At 37.4% G+C, this 26929-nt stretch overlaps 1 protein-coding gene across 1 annotated transcript; it reads left to right on the top strand.

The window, feature by feature from the left end:
* Positions 1–135: 135 nt before the first annotated feature.
* On the top strand, positions 136–25732 carry LOC107773751 (uncharacterized). Its single transcript, XM_016593177.2, has 8 exons — positions 136–599; positions 760–855; positions 1396–1479; positions 2739–2899; positions 21098–21215; positions 21648–21783; positions 24378–24556; positions 25185–25732. Exons 1-8 carry the CDS (start codon positions 366–368, stop codon positions 25422–25424), a joined length of 1248 nt encoding a protein of 415 aa, XP_016448663.1. The 5' UTR covers positions 136–365; the 3' UTR covers positions 25425–25732.
* Positions 25733–26929: the final 1197 nt, after the last annotated feature.

Below are 26929 nucleotides of genomic sequence, written 5' to 3' on the forward strand. Positions count from 1 at the left end.
TAAGATATTCTTGCACGTGAATGATCCACGTTTATAGGCTTACATCTTTGCAAATTTCTGAGATTCTAAAAAGACTAAATTATTTGTGTAATTTAGCGACAAAATCCAGGTCCGTTCCTTTTTAGCAAGTCAACAACAAAAATCAAAATAGCAAAAAGTAACAATTTCCCAACTACAGTGAATAGGAGGAATTAAAATTTATCCAATTTTGCTAACCAAAAATAGCCCAATTACAAAATCCAGGTCCGTTCCTTTTTATTCCCTTCTAAAAGGACTAAAGGTAGAAACTTCATCTTTCACAAAACCGACAGAGTTTCAAATAGTGTCTGAATTTTTGATAAGGCTAAAACACAGAGTAAGAACCCATGGCTTTGTGCAGCACTTCCTCTGTAATGCCGGCGTTTATCTCTAACACCACCACTCGCATTTTCCCCTGCCGCACTTTCACGCGCCAATTGAGAGCATTCCCGTTGTCTTCACCAAGGAAGAAGACTTGTAGCGCAACAATTGTTACTGCAAAACTTGCTCAGAAGAATGCTATGCAGTACAGAAAACTCGGTGACTCTGATCTTCATATCAGCGAAATTACTATTGGCACTGTAAACTAGTACTTCTTTTATCAGTTAATTGGAGAATTTTACAAGTTTTCAATTTCTTTTTCTGAACCCCTTATAAAAAGAAAGGTCATTTTAGCCTCTCTTTTTTCCTTTGTTCTACTCATTTGCATATTTATGAAGTAAATTGAATGAAATAATGCAGATGACATTTGGAGAACAGAATACAGAGAAGGAGGCTCATGAAATACTTAGTTATGCATTTGACCAAGGAATTAATATCATTGATACTGCTGAAGCTGTAAGCTCCATTGCACAAACTTAAGCGTTGTTAGTTCTATTTTTGCCTCCCTTTAGTTACAGTTTCAGTTGCACGCATTATTGGTTTTTCTTTTGCTCCCTTTGATCTTTTAATTCTTCATTTTAAATAAATGGATGCTTCGTCGACGGTTATCATTTGGAAGCATTCTGACTTAGTTGGAGCTGGCTTTTCTTTGGTGATCAGATTCCCTTGATCAGATTCACTTTTAGCATAAAACTTTTGCTTTTTACTTGTTTTAATTTGTAAAAACTGCTTTTATTTATGATACAGTTTCCATTCTTGGTTTTCACTATCTTGATAGATTATTTCTAGAAGCTCAAGTTCTGCATTGTTGCCGATTTAATTTGAAGTAAACTTTATTTCTTTGGAAATTGATTCACCAATGAGATCATATCTCTTAATTTTACGCAAAAAGATTCTTGAGTAGTGTAATTTTTTTCTTTTCCTTCCTCTCTCATTTCTTGTTGCATTTCTTTGGTTGTTATATTTATTTCTAACCTTGTTTTTTGTCTTCAAAAGTATCCAGTCCCTATGAGGAAGGAGACACAAGGGACGACGGATCTCTATATTAGCAGCTGGATGAAGTCTCAACCCCGTGATAAGGTAATAATACTATTGTGGAAGGGAACCCTTTACTTCAAAGGTGCATATTATAATCGTATTCTTATCTTGTTTCGAGTAGGAACCTTATTACATTCTTCTTTTTACCTCGTATTCTAATCCTTCTGCTGTTTCAGATCTTTTGTTCTGAACTCTAACTGCCTTTGATCTCTTTCAACAAATTCCTCAAAAAGACTTTACTGTTGATTCACTTACTAAATAATATTGGTGAAAAGTGCATCCATGGGTACTGATTCTGATTATTTGAGGTTGTAAACCAATGAGATCACAAAAGGCTAAGCTGCTAAAATAACTAAAGCGAGGTACTGAGTCTTGCATTGCCTGATTCATCACAGTATAAGGCATGTCTTCTTTCATCATTTTCTAGATATCCTTCCTTTCTCAAAGAAATATGTCCACTTTGTTCTGTAATTGTCTTTAACATTCCGAGAGTAATTCATACCATCTTTAAGAACTTTTAATTTACTTCCTTGATTTTGCAATGTCCAACATTATGTGCACGTTATGGTATTTCATTACTTTTCATTATTTTATAGGATGTTGATGATTTTCTTTTGAGTGGTGACTAAAGGTTCACTTAGTCATTGCTCAATTTATGTAGAGCATGTTGCCGGTTTCTTTCTTTTTACGCTAGAAATTTTTTGAAGGCCACTAGGATAGGAAGGCTTCTGAAGATAAACCCTTAATCATTGTTGCCATGTGGACTGATTCAAGTTTGGCCTTTTGCCGCTCGAGTCAGTTTGAATACGTATAGCTTGTGTAGTTCTCCTCGTTTAATTGATTGCTGCTGAGTTATGCATGTATGCTTGTATTAGGCAAATCATTACACAAGCAAGAAAGAAAAGCAAATCACAGTCCAGCCCTATTAATTAATAACCTAAGCCCAAGCACGAGTCTCAACTTAGAAAGGACTTGGCTTTTAAGAACTTCATGCCCACAAAAATGTTTGTAATGTTCATGCTGGATCTTTTACCTTCCAATGTCCTCCCAATAGTCTACGAATGGTATGGTGGAGCACTTGTGCAGTCAACTTAGAATTTCCTCCAACTCTCTTGGACAATAAAAACTAAAATTATTAGCATGACCATGATACCAAATGTTACAATTCTTAGTAAAATAACTACCAAAACCGTTCTTTAAGTAGAGGAACCTTTCCTGCCTTTTTTGAGCCATTATAGCTATAATATATTGGTGTCCTTTTAACTCAAGACTACTAATGCACTGCTGTATTTTCTGTTCAGGTGATTTTGGCTACAAAAGTTTGTGGTTATTCAGAAAGATCAAGTTACATACGTGAAAACACAAATGTTTTGCGAGTAGATGCTGCTAATATTCGAGAAAGTGTGGAAAAAAGCTTGAAACGTCTCAATACTGATTACATTGATTTACTCCAAATACATTGGTGAGTACTTATCAATGATATCGTTGAAGGATTCTAGAAGTGTATTTTGGTAAGTAGTATACCTTAGATTATAAAACTTCTCCGGTTTCTAGATGACACTATTTGCATCAGTGGGGTTGTTCCAGATTATCTGGGTGGTGAAAACACTATTACATGAACTTTGATTGCCCATGTGAGATTTCTCATCGTTCTCAGATTCTAGAAGACCAGATATTACTTATGCTTTGAGCTTTAGGGATCATAGCAACGTAACCTTCTATTTTTTCTTTTTCTTTTTCTGTACCCTTCTTCTATTATATTTTCTTTTTTCTGTTTTTAGTTTTCCCATGTTGGGAGGGGGGAGGAGGAGGATAGTTGACAGCTAAGCTAATACTTTAACTGCACCACATGTTGGAGCAAGTGTAGGTGCAAAGCAATCCAGCAGAGCCAGATCAATAGCACTCTAGGGCTGATAACGACGAGGTCGGGAATCCAAACTAGAGTAAGAATTTGAAAAATAAATGCGGAAGCAATAACAATAAAGAATTGAACAACTCGAACTAAAGGGCAGAAAATAAAGGATATGGAAAAATTCAACGAAAGAATTCCAAGAACTTCCAAGAACGCAAGTTCTATAGTCTTGACAAGATCAAAGCAACAACGTCTTGATTTATTGAAGAAATCAAACGCCTTTACTTAAAAACAAATCAAAACAATAGATTCGGATCTTGACCGCTTTACGAGTAACTTGAGACAACAATTAATAACTTGTATTAATCGCCTTCTAAGAATACCACAAAGAAATCAAAGATATCACAATAGAGAAGTAATCTTACTACCTTGAACTATGAACTAGTAAAGGTTGAAAGATAAATCTCAAAGCACAAGTAACAAAGGTTCAAAAGAACTCTCAAAGTATGATATACTTAATCAATAATGAAGTCTCAATGAATGAGAAGAACTCCTTATTTATAGGAGTATTAAGGCATAAAAAGTCATTACAATTAGGTAGGGGGCTGCTAAGGGGTAACAAAGTCATCAAAATTAGGTAGGGTGGTTGCTAAGAAATATGAAAAGTCATAAAATTAGGTAGGGACGGCCAAATCCCTTTGGGACAGATTTGGGCCTTAAAACTACTAGTTTGGGCCATTAGTTTGGACTCCAATTGGGCTCCATTTCAAACACTCCCATTTGGACCTCTTTTAAGCTCATTTTGGGCTCTTCTGGGTGCCCTTTTGCTAGATTTCAAGGGCCGAGTTCGGGACTCAATCTTCCTCCTCTTGGACTTCAATTTGGGCCACCAAATAATTGTAAAACTTGTATAATTTATCTCCTTTGGTCTTGAGCTCGTCCTCCACAATTAAAAGCTTCTTTATTTGCACTTGAAGTCTAATGGTCTTATTTTGCAACTCTTTAGCTTGACATATTGTTAAAGGCCATCTTTGAGATTCCAAAGCTTCATCCTTGTCCTTGAATAGAGTTGAGCTTCCTAGGATGCTATCATTCCCCTCTTCTTGAAGAAAATTCGTCCTCGAATTTCGACCTTGCAAGAAAAAGAAAACACGCCCTTGTAAATGGCATCCACTAATCTAAAAAACTAGTAGGAATAAAATAAGATAGTGACCATGTGTCCATTTAACCCAATTAATCCTAATATGTATAAATAAAGCATATGGATATCATCATCCCAACAAAATTTATGCTTACCTAGATCAATACAATAAAAACCTCTCGTAGATGCGCCATGCAATGGAACTTGCAATTCGATCTAGTCGGTAAGGTAGTCCATAGGTATACATGACAAAGAAATTCTAAAAGATTGACCACACATCCATTTAATATAAGTATCTCTACCACATGTATCAAAGAAGATACTTTCATGATATAGCCAACTATCTACAATTAAAAATCTCATGGATTCCTCTACATGAAAGAGTATTTGATCACAAGTGTTACAACAATCATGCATATCATCTTTACTAGTAATAAATACTTTTACAAGCTCACATTGAACATAACTTGAAGAATGACTCCCCATCACACAACAAAAATCACATTCTAGCAATTTATCATATGAAAACTCATTAGCCACTTGAATAAGAGAAGAAGAAATATTTAACTCATTCACAAGCCTCTTCTCAGAAATTTCATGTCTCTTTCCACCAAGTTGGAATACATAATCATTTATGTCATAAACAATTTCAAAAGAAAGCAAATTACTCTTGCACTTTAATTTAGATCTTACAGTTAATGACTTGATGTGCATCAAAATATTATCATCCACAAAAATTATAAAGTCGCCAATATAAGAAATAAGAGTATAATTTATTACCTCCAAAAATACCTTAGGTGTTCTAGAAAGGCCAAGAATGCAAATAAACCAATTATACATACCATACTTGGACTTATTTACCAATGGAACATCATCACCTTGTATCCTTTTATGCAATGGCTCCAACTTAGCAATGCTTTTAGGAAACTCCATGTCATAATACTGTAAATAAGAATGAAAATAGTCAAAAGGTTCAATAACAAAGAATTTAACCAAGCTTTTATCTTCCACCATCCAACAAGAATAGATATCGCCAAATTCATGTTGGAATCCAATTGGATCTTTTGCTACCATCTTCTGCGCCTCACCACCCCTTTCAAAAGGTATTTCAACACGTGGTTGCACAAAATCACAAGAACTAAAACAAGAAAGAGTTAATGGGTTAGGAAGTAAAGAAACTTTTTTCTTGCTTACACTCTCTTTGGCTTTTATCACAAGACTAACGTTTTCTTCACCCTTAGCCTCTTTTCTCTCACTAAAGAGTTTTTCTTTGCTTTCACTCAATCCCTCTTGCTTTTCTCTCTCTACCTCACAAACTTTGTTCATCTCATTACCTTCTCTCTTTTCTTTTCTTTCAATATCACTCTTTACCTCACTTGACATCCCACTCTTTTCACTCAAGACAACATCTCCTTTTTCCTCTCTTGGAATGTCAACATGCACTCCCTTACTCCTCTCATTCTTTTCTCTCTCATATTTTTTCATATTCTCTTTAACAATCTTTTCATCTTCACAAATTTGTGAGGGAGTCAAAGGCCCAAGAATGAGTTTCTTCCCATTAATCTCAAAAGAGTATCTATTTTTTTCAATACTATATGAAGCACTTCTAAAGACATACCATGGTCATCCCAACAAGATATGAAAACTATTCATCGGAATAACATCACACCAAATCACATCCTCATACCTTCCAATAGAGAATGGCAAGAACACTCTTTTATCTACTTTTATCCCTTTCAACATGTAGGGTTCAATATGTTCAACACAAGGCAAGTTCAATTTCTCAACCATATAAGTGCTAATTAAGTTATAGCCAAATGCTTTGTCAATTCTAAGGGCATAAATTGCAGACATCACTTTAGCTCTTGTTTGAAAAATAACTTTACCATTGTCTTACTTCCATTCGGTATACTGTAAGTTCGACTTTTCAAGTTGTTGAGTCATAGCTTTCCTCCTTCCACTGTAACTACCTGTTTGAGACATCTTGACATAGATTAAGGGAAATATGTATCTCTCAAATTTGGCTTTTTCCCTATAATGCTCTCACCTCTCTTGCCTTTTTTTCTTCTCGAAATAACCTTTGAACAAAATACTTTGTAGATTTATGGTTAAACCCAACTCATATGAAGTTCTTAGTAGTAAAATATAGATTTTTGGGGAACAAATGAAAGAAGAACCAAATCCTAGAACTATTAGGCTCGGTTGAAACAAGACACGAACAAAAAGGAAATGATTATATATTTAGATTAGAAAGAGTAAGAAAAATTAAATTTTTGTCTTATCTTTGAAATCTGGGATCCCCTCTTCTTGTTTTCTTTGATAGTTTTTGGAAACAAATTAGATACAAAAGAAAGTTCCTGGAGAGCAAGTAATTTTTTTTAAAAAAATTGATTTTTTCGTTTTTTTTTAACTTGTTTTTTTTTTTAACTTGTTTTTTTTTTGCTCTTAGTATTCAAGAAATCCCCAGAATTATCAAGAACGAAACCTTGATAGAACCGCTCTGATACCACTTGATAACGACGAGGTCGGGAATCCAAACTAGAGTAAGAATTTGAAAAATAAATGCGGAAGCAATAACAATAAAGAATTGAACAACTAGAACTAAAGGGCAGAAAATAAAGGATATGGGAAAATTCAACGAAAGAATTCCAAGAACTTCCAAGAACGCAAGTTCTATAGTCTTGACAAGATCAAAGCAACAACGTCTTGATTTATTGAAGAAATCAAACGCCTTTACTTAAAAACAAATCAAAACAATAGATTCGGATCTTGACCGCTTTACGAGTAACTTGAGACAACAATTAATAACTAGTATTAATCGCCTTCTAAGAATACCACAAAGAAATCAAAGATATCACAATAGAGAAGTAATCTTACTACCTTGAACTATGAACTAGTAAAGGTTGAAAGATAAATCTCAAAGCACAAGTAACAAAGGTTCAAAAGAACTCTCAAAGTATGATATACTTAATCAATAATGAAGTCTCAATGAATGAGAAGAACTCCTTATTTATAGGAGTACTAAGGCATAAAAAGTCATTACAATTAGGTAGGGAGCTGCTAAGGGGTAACAAAGTCATCAAAATTAGGTAGGGTGGTTGCTAAGAAATATGAAAAGTCACAAAATTAGGTAGGGGCGGCCAAATCCCTTTGGGACAGATTTGGGCCTTAAAACTATTAGTTTGGGCCATTAGTTTGGACTCCAATTGGGCTCCATTTCAAACACTCCCATTTGGACCTCTTTTAAGCTCATTTTGGGCTCTTCTGGGTGCCCTTTTGCTAGATTTCAAGGGTCGAGTTCGGGACTCAATCTTCCTCCTCTTGGACTTCAATTTGGGGCACCCAAATAATTGTAAAACTTGTATAATTTATCTCCTTTGGTCTTGAGCTCGTCCTCCACAATTAAAAGCTTCTTTATTTGCATTTGAAGTCTAATGGTCTTATTTTGCAACTCTTTAGCTTGACATATTGTTAAAGGCCATCTTTGAGATTCCAAAGCTTCATCCTTGTCCTTGAATAGAGTTGAGCTTCCTAGGATGCTATCAAGGGCAGTAACCAAAGAATACGAGAACAGGCTGAAGAAACTGCTATAGTTTTAGACATGCAGAAGGATCCTAGGGAATGAAGTATTTTAAAATAATCAGTTCACAAAAACTCGCTGAAACTCCCATACCGTGTTTGAAATAAGAGAAACAATGAAAAGAGATTGAGATAATGTGTGAAAGCTAATGTGTAAACCTGAACTATTTTATAGGCAACTATTCATGAGTGAACCCAACTATATTTACCGGACATGCGACTTTATCACGTTCACCATTTATGCTAAATAATATTTACGCTTAACTATCTGACAGAAAGCTACCTGAACTCATTGCACTGCTGATCATTAGCTACTTTGTGATGTGTGCTAAAGTGATGGACATAATTGACTAGTTTAAATTTCAGTATTTTCTGATGATATGAGTTGAGCTAAATGAAAGGAATGAGGATTATATTGCCGACCCCAACTTGTTTGGGACTAAAGCGCAGTTGTTGTATTTCTATTTTCTAGACAAACCAAGAAAATAGATCCTTTAATGAGAGGTTTTACCAGCAACCCTGCCTGTTTCAATGCGGTTGACTAATTCTATGGATCCATATAGACGGCCCCTTAAAGTTGGTTCCAAATTCCATTTTAACACCTTAACTTAGTCTGTTTCCTATTAAACACTGAATCTTAACATAAACTGTGCCTATTAGACAAAAATGCTGAGGTGGCAAAGTGAGTATATCACACTTCTTTTTGAGAGCGTGGATACAAAATATTGAGAGTCAATTGAAGATTAGGCTATAATTTTTCTTCCATCTCCTTTATCTGGCTTCTCTGCAGATATCACCCCACCACGCCACCTCCATAGCCACTGTCTTCATCACCACCTCATTCCCACCTCCACCGTTTTGGCCAATTCCTCCACATGTACTTTCACAGCATAAGCACCTCCATCTCCGACCGAACTATCACTGTGAAAATCACTTCGAACTCCACCACCTCTCCACCATTAGAAACAAAACTTCACATCATATTTTCAAAACTCTACAGCTTCTTCAAATAATTCCAGACCAGATACACCCAAATTCGCAATTTCAAGCTGGTAATTTATAAATTTCTCATTAAAGAAGAAATCAAAACACCAACATAATAATACCCAGATGAAATTGAAAAGGAAAAATAAAAATAACAGAGGATAAAGAATTGAAATAGAGGATAAATTTCTTCAAGGGTTGATGTCTTATTTTAGGACAAAAAAAGTTCTTGGGAGGTTCCACCGGAAAAGTAGCCAGTAAGACTCCATTAATGGAGTATGATCATGGATTTAAAACAAATGACAGTGATGGGCTTTTGCCGGAGGAGCCAGAGGGGTCAACGGCACCGATGTGGAACTTCAGCTACTGTCGTTCTCTTAGACAAATAATAGATGAAAATAATTAAAAGAGAGAGTTTACTGGTGAGAGAGATTTGACAGAGAAAGGGGCAGAGTGATGATTGGGAGGGGTTTATTTAGAGAAGAAGACGATGGGAGAGGCAAGGTGGAGAAGGAAAAAAGTATATATTTTTTATTGGGTTTATTGTTAATATATTATTTGGGTTAAATACAGGTGTTGTTATTTGATTTGTTTTTTTTGCCACGTCATCGCGCTTGACTTTACGCTGTTACTTTTGTTTACTGGTGGTTAGATGATGGCCTAATAAGCACAGTTTATGTTGGGATTAAGTGTTTAATAGAAAATAGTTTAAGTTGAGGTGTCAAAATGGAATTTGGAGCTAACTTTAAGGGGCTCTCTATGTATTTGGCCTAATTTTTATCTATCATATGTGTTACATTACTGATAAGATGGTTGATTAACTAGTTGGTTCTCTGATTCAGAATAGAGGACAAGTATAGGTTCCTAGCAAAACTAAAAAGTCGGATGTTATAGATGATGGATCCATCTCATGGTCCATGATTTAAGGAAGATGTTTTTCTTCCTTTGACAAAGACTTCTAATGTCCGCAACTTTTATAGATTTGGTAGCTGACATTTGATTTGTTCACATTGAAAAGTTGAAGTTTCTATCTTTCATTTCGCGTCACTGATGACATCTGCAAGAGTATTGAATCTCTATAAATAGAAAGCTCCTGAGTCATTTGTTAAACACACCAACAAAGAGAGAAAGAAAGAGCGAGACATCACAAACAGAGTATAAGAAAATAGTCTGTGAGGAAAATAAAGTGTGAGCGATATTGTAATGATATGGGAATATCAAAAGAGGGTAATTTGTTTTGAGTGTTGAAGTGCTTTCTGGAGTATTTTACTCAGGCCTACAAAGTGTAAAATTTCTTGATGTACTGATATCAGTTGCTCCTCTCGGGCCATGGTTTTTCCGTTTCTTTAGAAGAGTTTTCCACGTAAAAATCTCGGTGTCCTAGTTTCTCTTATTATTGTCGTTGATTATCGTATCTCGGTGCTACATTATTATTTCGTTGTTATTACTGTGAATATTAGTTTCTGTGGGAGGTTTATTCCCAACAATTGGTAACATAACACAGGTTCTGCTCGTTCTGAGAAATACTCTTCACGGTCGGTAGTACTATACTCGATGAAAAAATAAAATGTCCGGAGTAAAATACGAAGCAGTAAAATTCAACGAAGATAGCGGTTTCTCAATATGGCAAAGAAGGATGAGAGATCTTCTCATCCAACAAGGATTACACAAGATATTAGATAGTGATGCCAAGAAACATGATGCCATGAAAGCTGAGGATTGGGCTGAGTTGGATGAAAAGGTTGCCAGTGCAATCAGGTTGCACTTATCAGATGATGTGGTAAATAACATCATTGATGAAGACACTGCATGTGGCATTTGGACAAGGTTGGAAGGCTTATACATGTCCAAAATGTTGATAAATAAATTGTATCCGAAGAAGCAATTATACACCCTACATATGGGTGAAGGTACAAATTTTTTGTCACGTTTAAATATGTTTAATGGACTAATCACGCAGCTTGCCAACCTCGGAGTAAAGATCGAGGAAGAGGATAAAGCCATCTTGCTCTTGAACTCATTGCCATCTTCGTACGATAATTTGGCAACAACAATCCTGTACGGTAAAACCACTAATGAGTTGGAGTACGACACATCGGCTCTTCTACTCAATGAGAAGATGAGAAAAAAGCCTGAAATCAAGGACAAGCTCTCATTACAGAAGGTAGAGGCAGGAGTTATCAAATGAGTTCAAACAAATATGGTAGATTCGGATATCGTGGGAAGTCCAAGAACCGATCCAAATCAAAAGCTAGAAATTGCGACAATTGCGATCAACCGGGTCACTTCAATAGAGATTGCCCAAATCTAAGAAAGGGCAAAGGTAAAAGCAGTAGCCAGAAGAATGACGACAGCACAACTGCCATGATGCAGAACAATGATAATATTGTTCTATTTATAAATGAGGAAGAGGAATGCATACACTTGACAGGTCCAGAGTCGGAATGGGTAGTTGGCACAACATCATTTTACCATGCCACTCTGGTAAAAGAATTCTTTTACAGATATGTAGCAGGTGATTTCGGCACTGTGGGAATGGGTAACACGAGTTACTCAAAGATTGCGGGAATTGGTGACATTTGTATCAAGACAAATGTCGGATGCACATTGGTTCTAAAGGACGTGCGACATGTGCCTGATTTGCGGATGAACTTAATCTCGGGAATAGCTTTGGACCGAGATGGATACGAGAATTATTTTGCAAATCAAAAGTGGAGACTCACCAAGGGATTATTGGTGATTGCAAAGGGAGTTGCTCGTGGCACCTTGTATAGGAAAAATGCAGAAATATGCTGAGGTGAATTGAACACGGCACGAGATGAGATTTATGCAGATTTGTGGCACAAAAGAATAGGTCATATGAGCGAGAAGGGATTGCAGATTCTTGCCAGGAAATCACTCATGTCTTTTGTCAAAGGTACAACGATAAAACCTTGTCACTTCTGTTTATTTGGTAAACAACATAGAGTCTCATTTCAGACATCGTCTGAAAGAAAATTGAATATACTTGATTTGGAACATTTTAATATTTGTGATCCAATGGAAATATAATCTATGGACGGTAACAAATATTTTGTTACTTTTATTGATGATACTTCACGAAAATTGTGGGTTTATATCTTGAAAATCAAAAATTAGGTGTTTCAAGTTTTCCAGAAGTTTATTGCTCTAGTGAAAAGGGAGACGGGTCGAAAGCTAAAGCGTCTCCGAACTGACAATGAAGGTGAGTACACTTCAGGGGAATTTGAAGAGTACTGTTCGAGCCATGGGATCAGACATGAAAAAACAATTCCTGGACCTCACAACACAATAGTGTAGCTGAGAGAATGAACCGCACCATTGCGGAGAAGGTGAGAAGCATGCTCAGAATAGCTAAACTGGCTAACTCATTCTGGGGTGAAGCAGTTCAGACAACCTGCTACCTGATCAATAGGAGTCCATCAGTTCCATTGGAGTTTGACATCCCAAAGAGAGTTTGGACCAACAAGGAGGTGTCCTTCTCACATATGAAGGTATTCGGTTGTAGAGCTTTTGCACATGTATCAAAGGAGCAGAGAACAAAGTTGGATGATAAATATGTTCCATACATATTTATTGGATATGGAGATGAAGAGTTCGAGTATAGATTATGGGATCATGTGAAGAAGAAGGTCATCAGAAGTAGAGATGTAATCTTCCGAGAAAGTGAAGTTGGAGTTGTAGATGATCAGTCAGAGAAGGCCAAAAATGGTATAATCCCTAACCGTGTTACCATTCCTTCTACTTCTAATAATCCCACAAGTCCAAAAAGTAAAACCGGCGAGGTTGCCAAGAAGGGGGAGCAATTTGATGAGGTTATTGAGCGGGGGACAACTTGAGGATGACGCCGAGCAAGTGGAGTACCCCACTCAGGGAGAAGAACAACCTTAACCTCTAAGGAGATCAGAAAGGCCAAGGGTAGAGTCATACAGGTACCCTTCCACAGGGTATGTCCTAATCAATGATGAAAGAGAGCGAGAAAGTCTTAAGGAAGTGTTGTCCTATCCTGAAAAGAACCAGTGGATGAAAGCCATGCAAGAAGAGATGGAATCTCTACAGGAAAATGGTACGTACAAGCTGGTTGAACTTCCAAAGGATAAAAGACCACTCAAATGCAAATGAGTCTTTAAACTCATAAAAGATGGAAATGGCAAGTTGGTAAGATACAAAGCTCGATTTGTGATAAAAGTGTGAGAAGGCACGGGAGAAAATATGTTATTGATATATTGAATGAATTAATAATACTACACAAGAGGTCCTTATTTATAGCTATACTATACAAGGACATACTACTCCTCTACCAATATGGGACAATACTACACTATATACATGCTGTAAATTAACACTCCCCCTTAAGCCGGTGCATACAAATCATATGTACCGAGCTTGTTACATATATAACTAATACGAGGACCAGTGAGAGACTTGGTGAATATATCTGCAAGTTGATCATTTGACCTCACAAACTTTGTAGCAATCTCTCCTGAAAGTATCTTTTCTCTGACGAAGTGACAATCAATCTCAATGTGTTTAGTTCTCTCATGGAACACTGGATTTGATGCAATATGAAGGGCAGCTTGATTATCGCATACAAGTTCCATCCGACTGATTTCAGCAAATTTCAACTCCTTGAGCAACTGTTTGGTCCAGACTAGCTCACATGTTGCCATAGTCATTGCTCGATATTCTGCTTCTGCACTAGACCGAGCAACTACATTCTGTTTCTTGCTCTTCCAGGACATCAAATTTCCTCCTACTAAAACACAATATCCAGACGTAGAACGTCTATCAGAAGGTGATCCTGCCCAATCAGCATCTGAGTATCCAATGATCTGCTCATGACCTCGATCCTCAAAGAGTAACCCTTTGCGTGGAGCCGATTTTATATATCGAATAATGCGGACAACTGCATCCCAATGACTATCACAGGGAGAATTCATAAACTGACTTACCACACTCACAGGATAGGAAATGTCGGGTCTAGTCACTGTGAGATAATTTAATTTTCCAACCAGCCGCCTATAGCTTGCAGGATCGCTAAGCGGCTCCCCCTGTCCTGGCATAAGTTTAGAATTCGGATCCATCGGAGTGTCAACAGGTCTGCAACATATCATCCCCGTCTCCTCAAGAATGTCTAAAGCATATTTTCTTTGAGAAATAACAATACCTGAGCTAGACTGGGCAACCTCAATACCCAGAAAGTACTTCAATCTGCCTAGATCCTTAGTTTGGAAATGCTGGAAGAGATGCTGTTTCAGGTTGGTAATACCATCCTGATTATTGCCAGTAATAACAATATCATCAACATAGACTACCAGATAAATACAGAGACTTGAAGCAGAGTGCCGATAAAACACAGAGTGATCAGCTTCACTACGAGTCATGCCAAACTCCTGGATAACCGTGCTGAACTTACCAAACCAGGCTCGAGGAGACTGCTTTAGACCATAAAGTGACCGACGCAAGCGACATACAAGGCCACGAGACTCCCCTTGAGCAATAAAACCAGGTGGTTGCTCCATATAAACCTCATCCTCAAGATCACCGTGAAGAAAGGCATTTTTAATGTCCAGCTGATAGAGGGGCCAATGACGAACCGCAGCCATGGATAGAAAAAGGCGGACTGAAGCCACTTTAGCCACGGGAGAGAAGGTATCACTGTAATCGAGCCCAAATATCTGAGTATATCCTTTGGCAACAAGACGGGCCTTATGTCGATCAATCTGTCAATCGGGACCAACTTTGACTGCATAAACCCAACGACAACCAACAGTAGATTTACCTGAGGGAAGAGGAACAAGCTCCCAAGTACCACTTGTATGTAAAGCAGACATCTCGTCACTCATAGCCTGGCGCCATCCTGGATGAGACAACGCTTCACCTGTAGACTTAGGGATAGAAACTGAGGACAAAAAAGATATAAAAGCAAAATGGGGAGATGACAGACGATGATAGCTCAAACCGACATAATGAGGATTAGGGTTAAGTGTGGTCCTTATACCTTTCCGAAGTGCAATCGGTGTACTAGGAGCAGGGTCCGCAGCAGGAGCAGGGTCAGGTGCAGGACGAGAACCAGTTGGGCCTGATGGAGGACGCAAACGACGATGATAAGTCAAGAGTGGTGTTCCTGTGGCCGGGGAACTAGGGGGAACAACACTAGACTCCTCAACGGTTGGTATGGATGAAAACTCTGTGGTCGAAGGTGGAGGAGGAGCTATAGTAAACTCCTCAAAGGTCGGTATAGGTAAGACCTTAGATATATCATGGTGGTCAGCAGAGGTAAAGAAAGGTTTAGACTCAAAAAATGTGACGTCAGCTGACATAAGGTACCTACGAAGATCTGGAGAATAACAACGATATCCCTTCTGAACACGAGAATAACCAAGGAAGACACACTTGAGAGCACGGGGAGCTAACTTATCTTTCCCAGGGGCTAAGTTATGAACAAAACACGTGCTCCCAAAAACACGAGGTGGAAGAGAGTATAAGGGTGACTGGGGAAACAATACTGAATGCGGAATCTGATTCTTGATGGGAGATGAAGGCATCCGATTAATCAAATAACAAGCTGTGAGAACTGCATCGCCCCAAAAACGCAACGGAACACGAGATTCAATTAGAAGTGTGCGAGCAGTCTCAATAAGGTGCCTATTCTTTCTCTCAGCAACCCCATTTTGCTGAGGGGTATAAGGACAAGATGTCTGATGAATAATTCCCTGAGAAGTCATAAATTGCTGAAATTGAGAAGATAAATATTCTAAGGCATTATCAATGCGAAAAATGCGAATAGAAACACCAAATTAGTTTTTGATTTCAGCACAGAAACTCTGGAATATAGAAAATAACTCAGAACGATCTTTCATTAAGAAAAGCCAAGTACATCTTGAATAATCATCAATGAAACTGACAAAGTAACGAAATTCCAAGGATGAACTGACTCTACTAGGACCTCATATATCAAAATGAACTAAGGAGAAGACAGACTCTACATGACTCTCAACACTACGCGAAAAGGAGGCTCGGGTATGTTTCCCAAGTTGACACGACTCACAATCTAATGTAGACAAACTAGATAAACTAGGCACCATCTTCTGAAGTTTGGATAAACTCGGATGTCCTAAACGTCTGTGGATTAGATCTGGAGGATCTGTAACTAGACATGTTGTGGAAGGACTGAGTGAGTTAAGGTAGTAAAGGCCTTCTGATTCACGTCCTGTACCAATTGTCTGTCCCGTACTGCGGTCCTGCATAATAAAAGAATCGTCAATAAAGTATATACCACAATGGAGGGCACGAGTCAAACGACTAACAGATGCAAGACTAAAAGGACAGCCAGGGACATAAAGAACGGAATCTAGGGTGATAGAAGACAAGGGATTAGCTTGTCCAACTCCTTTTGCCTTAGTTTGACATCCATTGGCTAAAGTAACAGTGGGAAGAGACTGTGAATATACAATATTTGACAAAAGTGATATATTACCAGAGATGTGATCAGAAGCGCCGGAGTCCATGACCCATGGGCCAAGAGTGCTAGACTGGGAAACACAAGCAAAAGAATTACCAGAAACAGAAGTATAAGTCTGAGCAACTGAGGCTACTTGTGGAGATGTCTGCTTACTTGCTCGATACTGAAGGAGCTCATTATATTCTTCTTTAGATAAAGAAAATCCTTGGTTACCTGGAGTCTCGGTCTGAGCAATGTAAGCATTTTTGGGTGGACGACCATGTAAGGAATAACACATTTCACGAGTGTATCCAAGTTTGTGACAATAAGAACACTTGGGTCTAGATCTTCCAAAACGACCTCCTCCTCGTCTATGCTCCATAGTCTGAGATGCCCGAACATCCATTGTCTGGGATGCAAGAACAGAGGAATCAAGTATCTGTGATGAGCTCACTGGTGGACTTGGTGCTGCAGCAAGGCGGAGTAATCGAGAGAATAATTCATCAACTGTCGGGACAGACGGACTAGCCAAAATCTGGTCGCGTACTGAATCAAGATCATTAGGAAGTCCAGCGAAGGTAAGACGAGAAACATCTTCTGTCGCTGCTCTTGTTGTTTTTCCATACTAGCCGAAACTGGCATCAACTTCTCAAATTCCTCCATGACTGCCTGTACTTGACCCAAGTAAGTAGACATATCCAATTCCTGCTTCTTTAAGTTTGTCATCCGTGATATCACATCATAGAAGCGAGATATGTCATTAGTGTATAAGGTGCGTGCCTTTGCCCAAACCAAATAACATGTCTGGAATGGACGAAACAAGGGCATCAACTTGGAATCAATAGATCGCCACAAGATGCTACATAACTGAGCATCGATTTTTGCCCAAAGTGTTATTGCCTTTTCATCTCCATCGCTAGACTGTTTGATTAGATGATCTTGAACACCTTGACCTCTACACCATAACTCGACAGATGAAGCCCAAGCTAAGTAGTTTGAACCTCCCATTAAAGGTTCCGAGGTAATAATAGCACTAGAGTTTCCAGAACTCATGTTTCTAGACCCAAAAGCATCAAATCCCAAAGACATTGTTGCAAATTATTACCAAATAGGAGAAAGAATCAACTGTAATCCACTGAAACAGTGTACGGAAACACAGAAACAGAATACTGAAATACTGTAGCTGCCGGAATCTACTGTAGCTGTCGGAATAGTACTGTAGCTACCGGAAAAAACTCAAAGTTGTCGGAAGGAAATGAAAACAGTAGGGGTAGGATCGGAATTACCAGGCGACCCAACTGTTCTGAAGGAAGATTTTCAAAAAATGGCCGGAAGTGGTCGTACGTGCCGGCGCGTGAGCTTCTGGTGGCGCGTGGAGGCGCGTGAGGCTGCTTCTGCCGGAGTTGTTCACTGGGGTTTGGTCGCCGGACAGTGACGACTCTTGTGGTAGTATTGGATTTTACTCAACACTGACAGAAATGAAGCAGATAGAAAAAAACCTTAAAAAATACTGATTTCTCTTTCCCGGAATCGCTGGAATTTATGCACAGCGATAAGTCTCTCACAATTGCTCTGATACCATGTGAGAAGGGAGAAAATATGTTATTGATATATTGAATGAATTAATAATACTACACAAGAGGTCCTTATTTATAGCTATACTATACAAGGACATACTACTCCTCTACCAATGTGGGACAATACTATACTATATACATGCTGTAAATTAACAAAAAGGTTTCGAACAGAAGAAAGGTATTGATTTTGACGAAATTTTCTCAAATGTTATCAAAATGACTTTTATTCGAACAATCTTAAGGTTGGCAGCTAGCCTAGATCTTGAAGTGGAGCAGTTAGACGTGAAAACTATATTTCTACATGGATATTTGAAAAAAGAAATCTATATGGAGCAGCTAGAAAGTTTGAAGTAAAGGAGAAGAAACACATGGCGTGCAAGTTGAAAAAGAGTCTTTATGGGTTGAAACAGATACCAAGGCAGCGATACAAAAAGTTTGACCCATTCATGAAAAGTCAAACTTACATGAAGACCCATTTTGATCCATGTGTATACTTCAAAAGATTTTCTCACAATGACTTTATTATTTTGTTGTTGTATGTGAATGGCATGTTAATTGTAGGAGAAGACAAGGAACTGATTACACAGTTGAAGGAGATTTATCCAAGTCATTTGATATGAAAGACTTGGGCCAGCATAACAAATTATGAGAATGAAGATAGTTCGAGAGCGAACAAGCAGAAAGTTGTGGCTATCTCAGGAGAAGTACATTGAACATGTACTGGAACGCTTCAACATGAAGAGTGCTAAGCCAGTCAGCACACCTATTGCTAGTCATCTGAAGTTGAGCAAGAAGATGTGTCCTACAACGAATGAGGAAAAAGAGAGCGTAGCTAGAGTTCCTTATTCTTCAGCAGTCGGAAGCCTGATGTATGCAATGGTATGCACCAGAAAAGAACATGCAGTTGATGTTGTTAGCAGATTTCTCGAAAATCCTGGAAAAGAACATTGGGAAACAGTCAAGTGGATACTCAGGTACGTGAAAGGTACCATAGGAGAATGTTTGTGTTTTGGAGGATCTGATCCAATCTTGAAGGGTTATACAGACGTTGATATGGCAGGTGACATTGATAATAGAAAATCCACTACTAGATATTTATTTACATTTTCAGGGAGAGCTATATCATGGCAATCGAGGTTGCAGAAGTGTGTCGTACTCTCTACAACTGAAGCGGAGTATATTGCAACTACTGAAGCTCGCAAGGAGATGATATGGCTTAAACGGTTTCTTCAAGAGCTTGACTAGCATTAGAAGGAGTATGTTGTCTATTGTGTGTTGGGAATAAACCCCCCCACAAACTAATATTCACAGTAATAACTACGAAATAATAACGTAGCACCGAGATACGGTAATCTACGACAATAATAAGAGAAACAAGGACACCGAGATTTTTACGTGGAAAACTCTTCTAAATAAGGGAAAAACCACGGCATGAAAGGAGCAACTGTTGTCACTATAGCAAGAAATTTTACACTTTGTAGGTTCGAATAAAATACTCCAAAAAGCACTACAACACTCAAAAAAGATTACCCTCTTTTGTTATTCCTACCTCACTACAATATCGCTCACACTCTCTATTTTTCTCACAGACTATTTTCTTATACCATATCTGTGATGCCTCACTCTTTCTCTCTCTTTGTTGGTGTGTTTAACAAATGACTCAAGAGCTCTCTATTTATAGAGATTCAATACTCCTGCAGATGTCATCAGTGATGCCAAATGAAAGATAGAAACTTCAAACTTTTCAATGTGAACAAATCAAAACGTCGGCTGCCAAATCTATAAAAGTTGCGGACATTAGAAGTCTTTGTCAAAGGAAGAAAAACATCTTCCTTAACTCATGGACCCATCAAAGTGCAATAGGCTAGAGCAAGAACTCCATGTACCATGCAAGAAAAAAGCATATCAATGCGAGATATCATAGGATCCGCGAGCAGGTGGGGAACGAATATTTGCAGGTCAAAAAGATTCACACGAGTGAAAATCTTACAGATATGTTGACCAAGACAATACCAAGAGACAAGTTAGAGCTATGCAAAGAACTTGTCGGAATGAGCTCTATATGAGAAACGAGAGATATCATTTAGGTGCATGGGACTGGAGGGGGAAATTTGATGGATCCATCCCATGGTCCATGATTTAAGGAAGATGTTTTCTTTTTTTGACAAAGAATTCTAATGGCCGCAGCTTTTATAGATTTGGCAGCCGACATTTTGATTTGTTCATATTGAAAAGTTTGAAGTTTCTGTCTTTCATTTGGCATCAATTGATGACATCTGCAGGAGTATTGAATCTCTGTAAATAGAGAGGTCCTGAGTCATTTGTTAAACACACCAACAAAGAGAGAAAGAAAGGCATCACAGATATGATATAAGAAAATAGTCTGTGAGGAAAATAGAGAGTGTGAGCAATTTTGTAATGAGGTGGGAATAACAAAATAGGTTATTTCTTTTGAGTGTTTTAGTACTTTTTGGAGTATTTTACTCGGGCCTACAAAGTGCAAAATTCCTTGCTATATTGATATCAGTTGCTCTTCTCGGGTCGTGGTCTTTCCCTTATTCAGAAGGGTTTTCCACTTAAAAATCTCGGTGTCCTTGTTTCTCTTATTATTGTCGTTGATTACCGTATCTCGATGCTACATTTATTACTGTGAATATTAGTTTCTGTGGAGGATTTATTCCCAACAATAGAAAGCTAGCTTGAGTTCATTTAGCTGCTGATTTTAGCTAGTTCATAATGTATAGTGAAGCGACTGACATAAATAACTTGTTTAAGTTTCATCAATTTTACAAGTCTTTCTCAACAAACTGATAAATCATCCTTATGTTGAGAGATTTTATCAGGTAACCTTAATACTGCAAGGCACTTAATAAATTCGTGGGTTCTCATTCTTATCTTGTTTAGGTCTGATATAATTGTATAATTGTTGCTTACCTTGTGTTTTAATCTGTTTCATCTATTTGTTTGTTCGCTGCATATTCGAAAAAAAGACGGCTGTGTGCGAGTCGGCATAAAAAAATTGGATGGTTCTCATTTCGGAATTTTGATGTAAAAACCTTCTTCAGGCCAGATAGATATGTACCATTGTTTGGTGAATTCTTTTATGAATCTTCAAAATGGAGGCCAAGTGTGCCTTTCGTCGAGCAGCTTAGAGCCTTTCAAGAACTCATCGATGAAGGAAAGGTATGTATGTCTTGCTTTTCTTTAACAATTGCAATACTGCAGACCTGTCAATGTAATGAGTGAAGTAAGATGCTTTATAGTTATCATTTACTAATTAAATGCTGAGGGTATCTTTCATTCATTCCTGAAGGATTATATAAAATCCATCTTCAAGTGAAGAAACTTCAGGACATATGCTTGTCAGGAAACTGAACTTTTTGGATGAAAAAAAAATCACAGTGAATCGGCAAGCCAGGTCTCTTACACATGGTTTGAGTTTAAACATTTTGCAATGCTTATAGTGAATACAAACAAGCCTAATCTTTTACACATGGCTTGGTTGCACATCTTTGCAAAATAATTCGTAAAATTTCAAAATTAATTTGCTTTATGGAGATTTAACTTTATAATACAATTAGCTTAAAATAACATTTAAGGGTACAAACTATTCAGGTCCGCTATATTGGTGTTTCCAATGAAACTTCATATGGAGTAATGGAGTTCGTCCATGCTGCAAAAGTTGAAGGATTGCCGAAGATTGTCAGCATTCAGAATAGCTACAGTCTGCTGGTTAGGTGTCACTTTGAGGGTAAGTTAACTTTTGTCATGTCCTACTAAAGTAGTTTAGATGCAACTCTTCTCAACAGAAATTTAGCTTACGCAGTTATTTTGATTGTTCCAGCATTTTTGTCAATGATACTGTTCATACTTTGGGAGCTCTTAGAAGTTAAAAGATATGTTTTGCTTTGTTCAATAATAAAAGTAGTTCCTACATTCATTAGATGAGAAGAATTCCAAGATGCTTGACAAAGATGCTAGGGTACTCCAATAATTGTCAATAATTGAGGCTGGAAGATCAAATTCTTCAACCTGGCATCAAATTTTTGAGCTTTTGTTATCATTCAGCCTGTTAGGAAAATGTATCCCGAGTCCGCTTTTCAACAGCTAGCTCATGGGGTGTGGATGGTCCAAATCCATATAAAGAAGTTGCAATCTATATCTTTAACCAATTTGGGACTCTAACACCCCCTCCCTCCCCCACTCATGGCTGAGCATCTACAGCGTGGAAATTATGACATAAGGATTCAACATTTTAGTAAACCAAGATCAGGGATAGGTCTGGCTCTGCTAGCATCGAAAAAAGGGACCCTGGGCCTAAGTCAATCCCAAAAGCTAGCTTATGATCTGAGGATTGTCAAAGACTATATAACAAGACTACAACTCATATCCTGAACTAATGTGGGACTGTAACACAGCCCTTCCTGTCTGAAAACAAACATCTTTGCTGCACATCCGTTTTTGTTATTCAAGATGCTTCATGGGGTAAATTATTTTGTTAGGAGGCTTTACTTAAGTTAATCTTTGGCTACATGATTGAGAGAGTGTTAAATGAAAAAGAAGAACTCCTATGATGATTAATTAAAGAGTACATGGTGCTTAATCCTAGGACACTCTAGCCTTTGCTAATTGGTTTCTTATTAAGTGTTAAGATTCTTTAGCGGCTCGCTTAAAAATAGATATGTTGGTAATTCTTTCTTTTAGTATTTACATTACCGAATCCTATTGCTTAACTCTTAAACAGACTATTAATCCAGTTTTCCCCAATTCCCTTTACAGCTGCCCCTAGTGATACTCTTGTCTGAGTAGACATCTCGAACAGTTCCCATTCGCAGAAACACGGCTATCATCAGTGCTATTGCTGCACGAATCACATAGTCATTTGCTTTTACCGCATAAAGAAATAGAAAACCGCCTTTAGCGATTCATTTGGATCTTTTTGAACTGATTCTGATCTCAAACTCTAATCTCTTCAATGATATCTTATTCTCTAATCTGGTTAAAGCCACTTCTGCACATATGCATATACCCAAATGATATCCTTGCATCAACATTAGTGAAGCTCGGGTCTCTAAGGAATGTGACTATCTACTGAATTAATTTATTGGATCCTTAATGGCTTCTGCCAATACTCATTCCAGAGGCAATCTGCCTAACAAAAATGGCACAGCTAATCCTTAAGATACAGCGACTCTGCTTGTTATGGTAGTTTATCTACCTTTAAAAGTTGTTGACTATCTCAAAATATATGAGCTTATTCTAAGGATCGATCACATTTAACATTATAATTTATTCCATCTTTTGACGAGAGCTCTTTTTAATTCACATTGGTGTGTTATCAATTTAGGACCACTTGTACTTGGATTACGTTGATAAAAAAGACCTTAAGTAAAATTACCTATACTAGTCCGAAAGTTATAAGTAACCTAGTAAATTAATCTTTACTGATAAAAAAGTTATGAGTTGCCTACTAATAATAACCTATACTGATAAAAAAAGTGATGAAATAACCTTGAATCATTTTTTCCCTATTCCCTTTACAGCTTCCCCTTATAATATTCTTGTATGAGTAGACATCTTGAACATTTTCCCATTCACAAAAACATTGATATCATCCATGCTGCAGCTGCAAAAATCACATGTAGTAACCTGACTGTACCTCATAAAGAAATAGACATACCGCATTCTAAAGATTTTTCTGAATATTGGCGAACTGATTCTCATCTAAATCTCCTCTAGCATGATATCTTATTCTCTGGTCCGACTTAAGCCACTTTTGCACATATTCAAATACCCGAATCATATACTCGCATCAACATTGGTGAGCTAGGGTCTCTAGGAATGTGATTATTTACTGGTTAAATCTGTTAGATCCTTACTGGCTTCTGTCAGTACTCATCGTAGAGGCAATCTACCTAACAATAGCATTACTAATCTTTAAGAAACAGGGAACTCTGCTTGCCATTGTAGTTTAAATGCATTTAAAAGTTGTTGGCTATCTCAAGATATATCAGCTTATTTTTATGAATGACCACTTTGACATTATACATTCCAAAATGACATTGTCTATTTTTTATAAGAGCTCTTTTTTAATTATATTGGCATGTTATCAATTGTGGACCTACTTCTACTTGGATTATGCTGATAAAAAGGACTTTATGTTTAAGTGATAAAATAACCTAATACTGATAAAGAAAAGAGAGTAAAATAACCTATACTGATAAAAGAAGTGATGAAATAACCTAGTAAACAATCAAATACAGAAAGAGAATTATTGTGTTTACAGTAAGCATCAACATGTTTAATTTGCCAATTAGCATAACGAGTTTTGGTTGTTCTTTGTAGTTGATCTTGTCGAAGTATGCCACCCAAACAACTGTAACATTGGCTTACTTTCTTATTCCCCACTGGCTGGTGGAACCTTATCGGGGAAGTATTTGGACAATAATTCTGAAGCTGCTAGAAAAGGAAGACTTAACCTGTTCCCTGGCTACATGGAAAGATACAATAAATCCCTTGCCAAGGTACGTGTTTTTCAAGTTTTATAAGAAAGAAAAAGTTAATTGACTGTTTGATCAGCTTTATCGGTTGGAAAAAGAATTCAAAGAAAGCTGAATATCTGAATAACTTGGAATTTTCAGTAAATTATTCTCATGAAGCAAATAGTATTTCCTATTGACTTTATTGGGAGCCCCTGTTGCACCTTGTTCTTTTGACTAGCCTACCCTCCTTTGTGCATTTATGTGTAATAAAAGAAATTAAATACAATTATATAGTATCGGTCCCTCCTCTCGTTCAGTCTAGCATTCTTAGTTTACACACTATCAATTCTTAGTTTCAAGTGTTTTTTTGTTGGGAGGGAATGAGAATCTTAAAGAGAACTTGTGTTGCCACGTTTATGGGAGTTTGGGTTGGTGTTAAGGGGCTTACTTGGTGGTGTTTTCTTTGTATATTGGAGGAGCATATAGTAGAAGAACGTTGAAGAATAAGGAGAAAAAAGTTAGTTGTCTTTAGAGTTGCAATGTACATTACATTACCAACTTCAGTATCAAAAGCCATCCATGACTGTAGACAGACGATTTGAGAAGTTTATTCAATGCTGCTAGTTAACAGTTACTTAGATTTTTGGTGTGTTTTATGTTTGATTTCCAGGAAGCAACTAAAAAGTATGAAGAAGTGGCCAAGAAACATGGTCTAACTCTAGTTGAGTTAGCTCTAGGATTTGCGCGAGACAGGCCATTTATGACAAGTTCAATTATCGGCGCAACTTCCGTGGATCAATTAAAGGAAGATATTGATGCTTTTTTGACAACTGAGAGACCTTTGCCACCTCAAGTAATGGATGATATTGAAGACATTTTCAAGAGATACAGAGATCCTGCTTCAAGATAGCCTGCCATTTTCAAAAAATTGCTTAATTCTTTTCCCTATTGCAGAACTAGATATATAATGCTATGTTGCCCTTACCTTTTAGGGCTGGGGTATTGAAAAAAGGGTCAATTTACAGCAAAATGCCTTTTGTTTTTGCAAATCTATTGTGTACTTTGTTATGCTCTTTATCTATATGACATACTTCTCTCCAGCAAAAACACTAACACCTTGCATTGAGAAGCTATGTAACCAAATTGTTGTAAGACCAGATTAAATAATTTGGCCAAGGTGTCATTCTTTTAGTCAAATTGTGATATCAGCGTTATTGATCATACTAGGACTTGACACTGATTTGAAAGGCAGTTAAATTTTCTTGATCTCAAGCTGGTGCAGACATCAAATGTAAATGTCAATATCTTACAACCATTCTATTATCCTCTCATTCTCTTGTTCATCACTTCATGTTAAGGATTTGATATATAAGTCCTTATACCATCTTACTCAATTTCATCTAATAGAGCAACTCTATTGTCGCCTTCGTTTTAATAATTCACATCTACCAAAATTTCATGATTGACCCAAACTATTATCAGAGAGCATATTTAGATCGTTTAGTATAGTACAAGGACAAATTGGACCCTTTTTCTGCCATTAAATTTGAACACATGGTAGCAAACCGTGCTAATCAATTGTTAGTCAGTAAGATCAATATAACCCACTTTTAAATAGTTACGGCTTGATTGATCTCAAGTAATTTAATGGAGAATATATACAAATCATTTCACATAGTTCATGAACAAATTTGACCATTTGCCCGTGAAGAAAAAAGAATCAACTATCACATAAAAAATCCAAGCCAAACTTCCCGCGAGATGTTAAGTGGCGTCAAAAGTTGATGATTAAACTGTGTCCAGGACAGAAAAACAATTATCCCTTGAAAATGATCATGCTCGAGAAATGGGAACTATGTATATGCAAGATTAACCAACTGTTTTATGTACTTATTTTGGAGTATTTTGATGAGTGATTTGGAGCTTCCTTTTCTTACAAGAGTTCTACCAAATTATTTCCTAAAAAAGAAATACTATTTATGAAATGGCCATCTATTTCAAAAATGGATTAAAAGTAAAAAGAACAAACAAATAATATCAGGAAACCAGATATCCTCACACCTATCCCTAGTTGAAATGATTCCGATATATAATTGATTGACCACTTCATGTGTAAGGCCTTGCAATTTTATATTGCATTACCGGGAAAAGTATAGCATCGAACCTGAGCACCACCAGTCTGACTTCCTCCTCGGGGGCGACCTCGACCCGTATGACCTCCACCTAGAGCTGGCTGAGCGGGTGGCGTATCAACGGATGTAGGGGTCATAGACTGGCCTCCCTGCTGCACTGGACCTTTGTAATGACGGGGACAATATTTCCTCACATGCCCCAACTCTCCACAGTTTTACTACCTCTAGCCAGAAATGACAGTGGGGCCTGCATCAGACCCCGAGAACTAGAATAACCACTAGA

This window comes from Nicotiana tabacum, chromosome 22 (genome assembly GCF_000715075.1).
Source record: "Nicotiana tabacum cultivar K326 chromosome 22, ASM71507v2, whole genome shotgun sequence".
Lineage (NCBI taxonomy): Eukaryota > Viridiplantae > Streptophyta > Magnoliopsida > Solanales > Solanaceae > Nicotiana > Nicotiana tabacum.

What these genes read in the sequence shown, in the direction of transcription:
- LOC107773751 (XM_016593177.2), top strand. Translation starts at nt 366, where the DNA reads ATGGCTTTGTGCAGCACTTCCTCTGTAATGCCGGCGTTTATCTCTAAC. An exon ending in TCATTGATACTGCTGAAGCT is followed by an intron (nt 856 to 1,395) that starts GTAAGCTCCATT and finishes TGTCTTCAAAAG; the next exon opens with TATCCAGTCCCTATGAGGAA. An exon ending in AACTCATCGATGAAGGAAAG is followed by an intron (nt 21,216 to 21,647) that starts GTATGTATGTCT and finishes CAAACTATTCAG; the next exon opens with GTCCGCTATATTGGTGTTTC.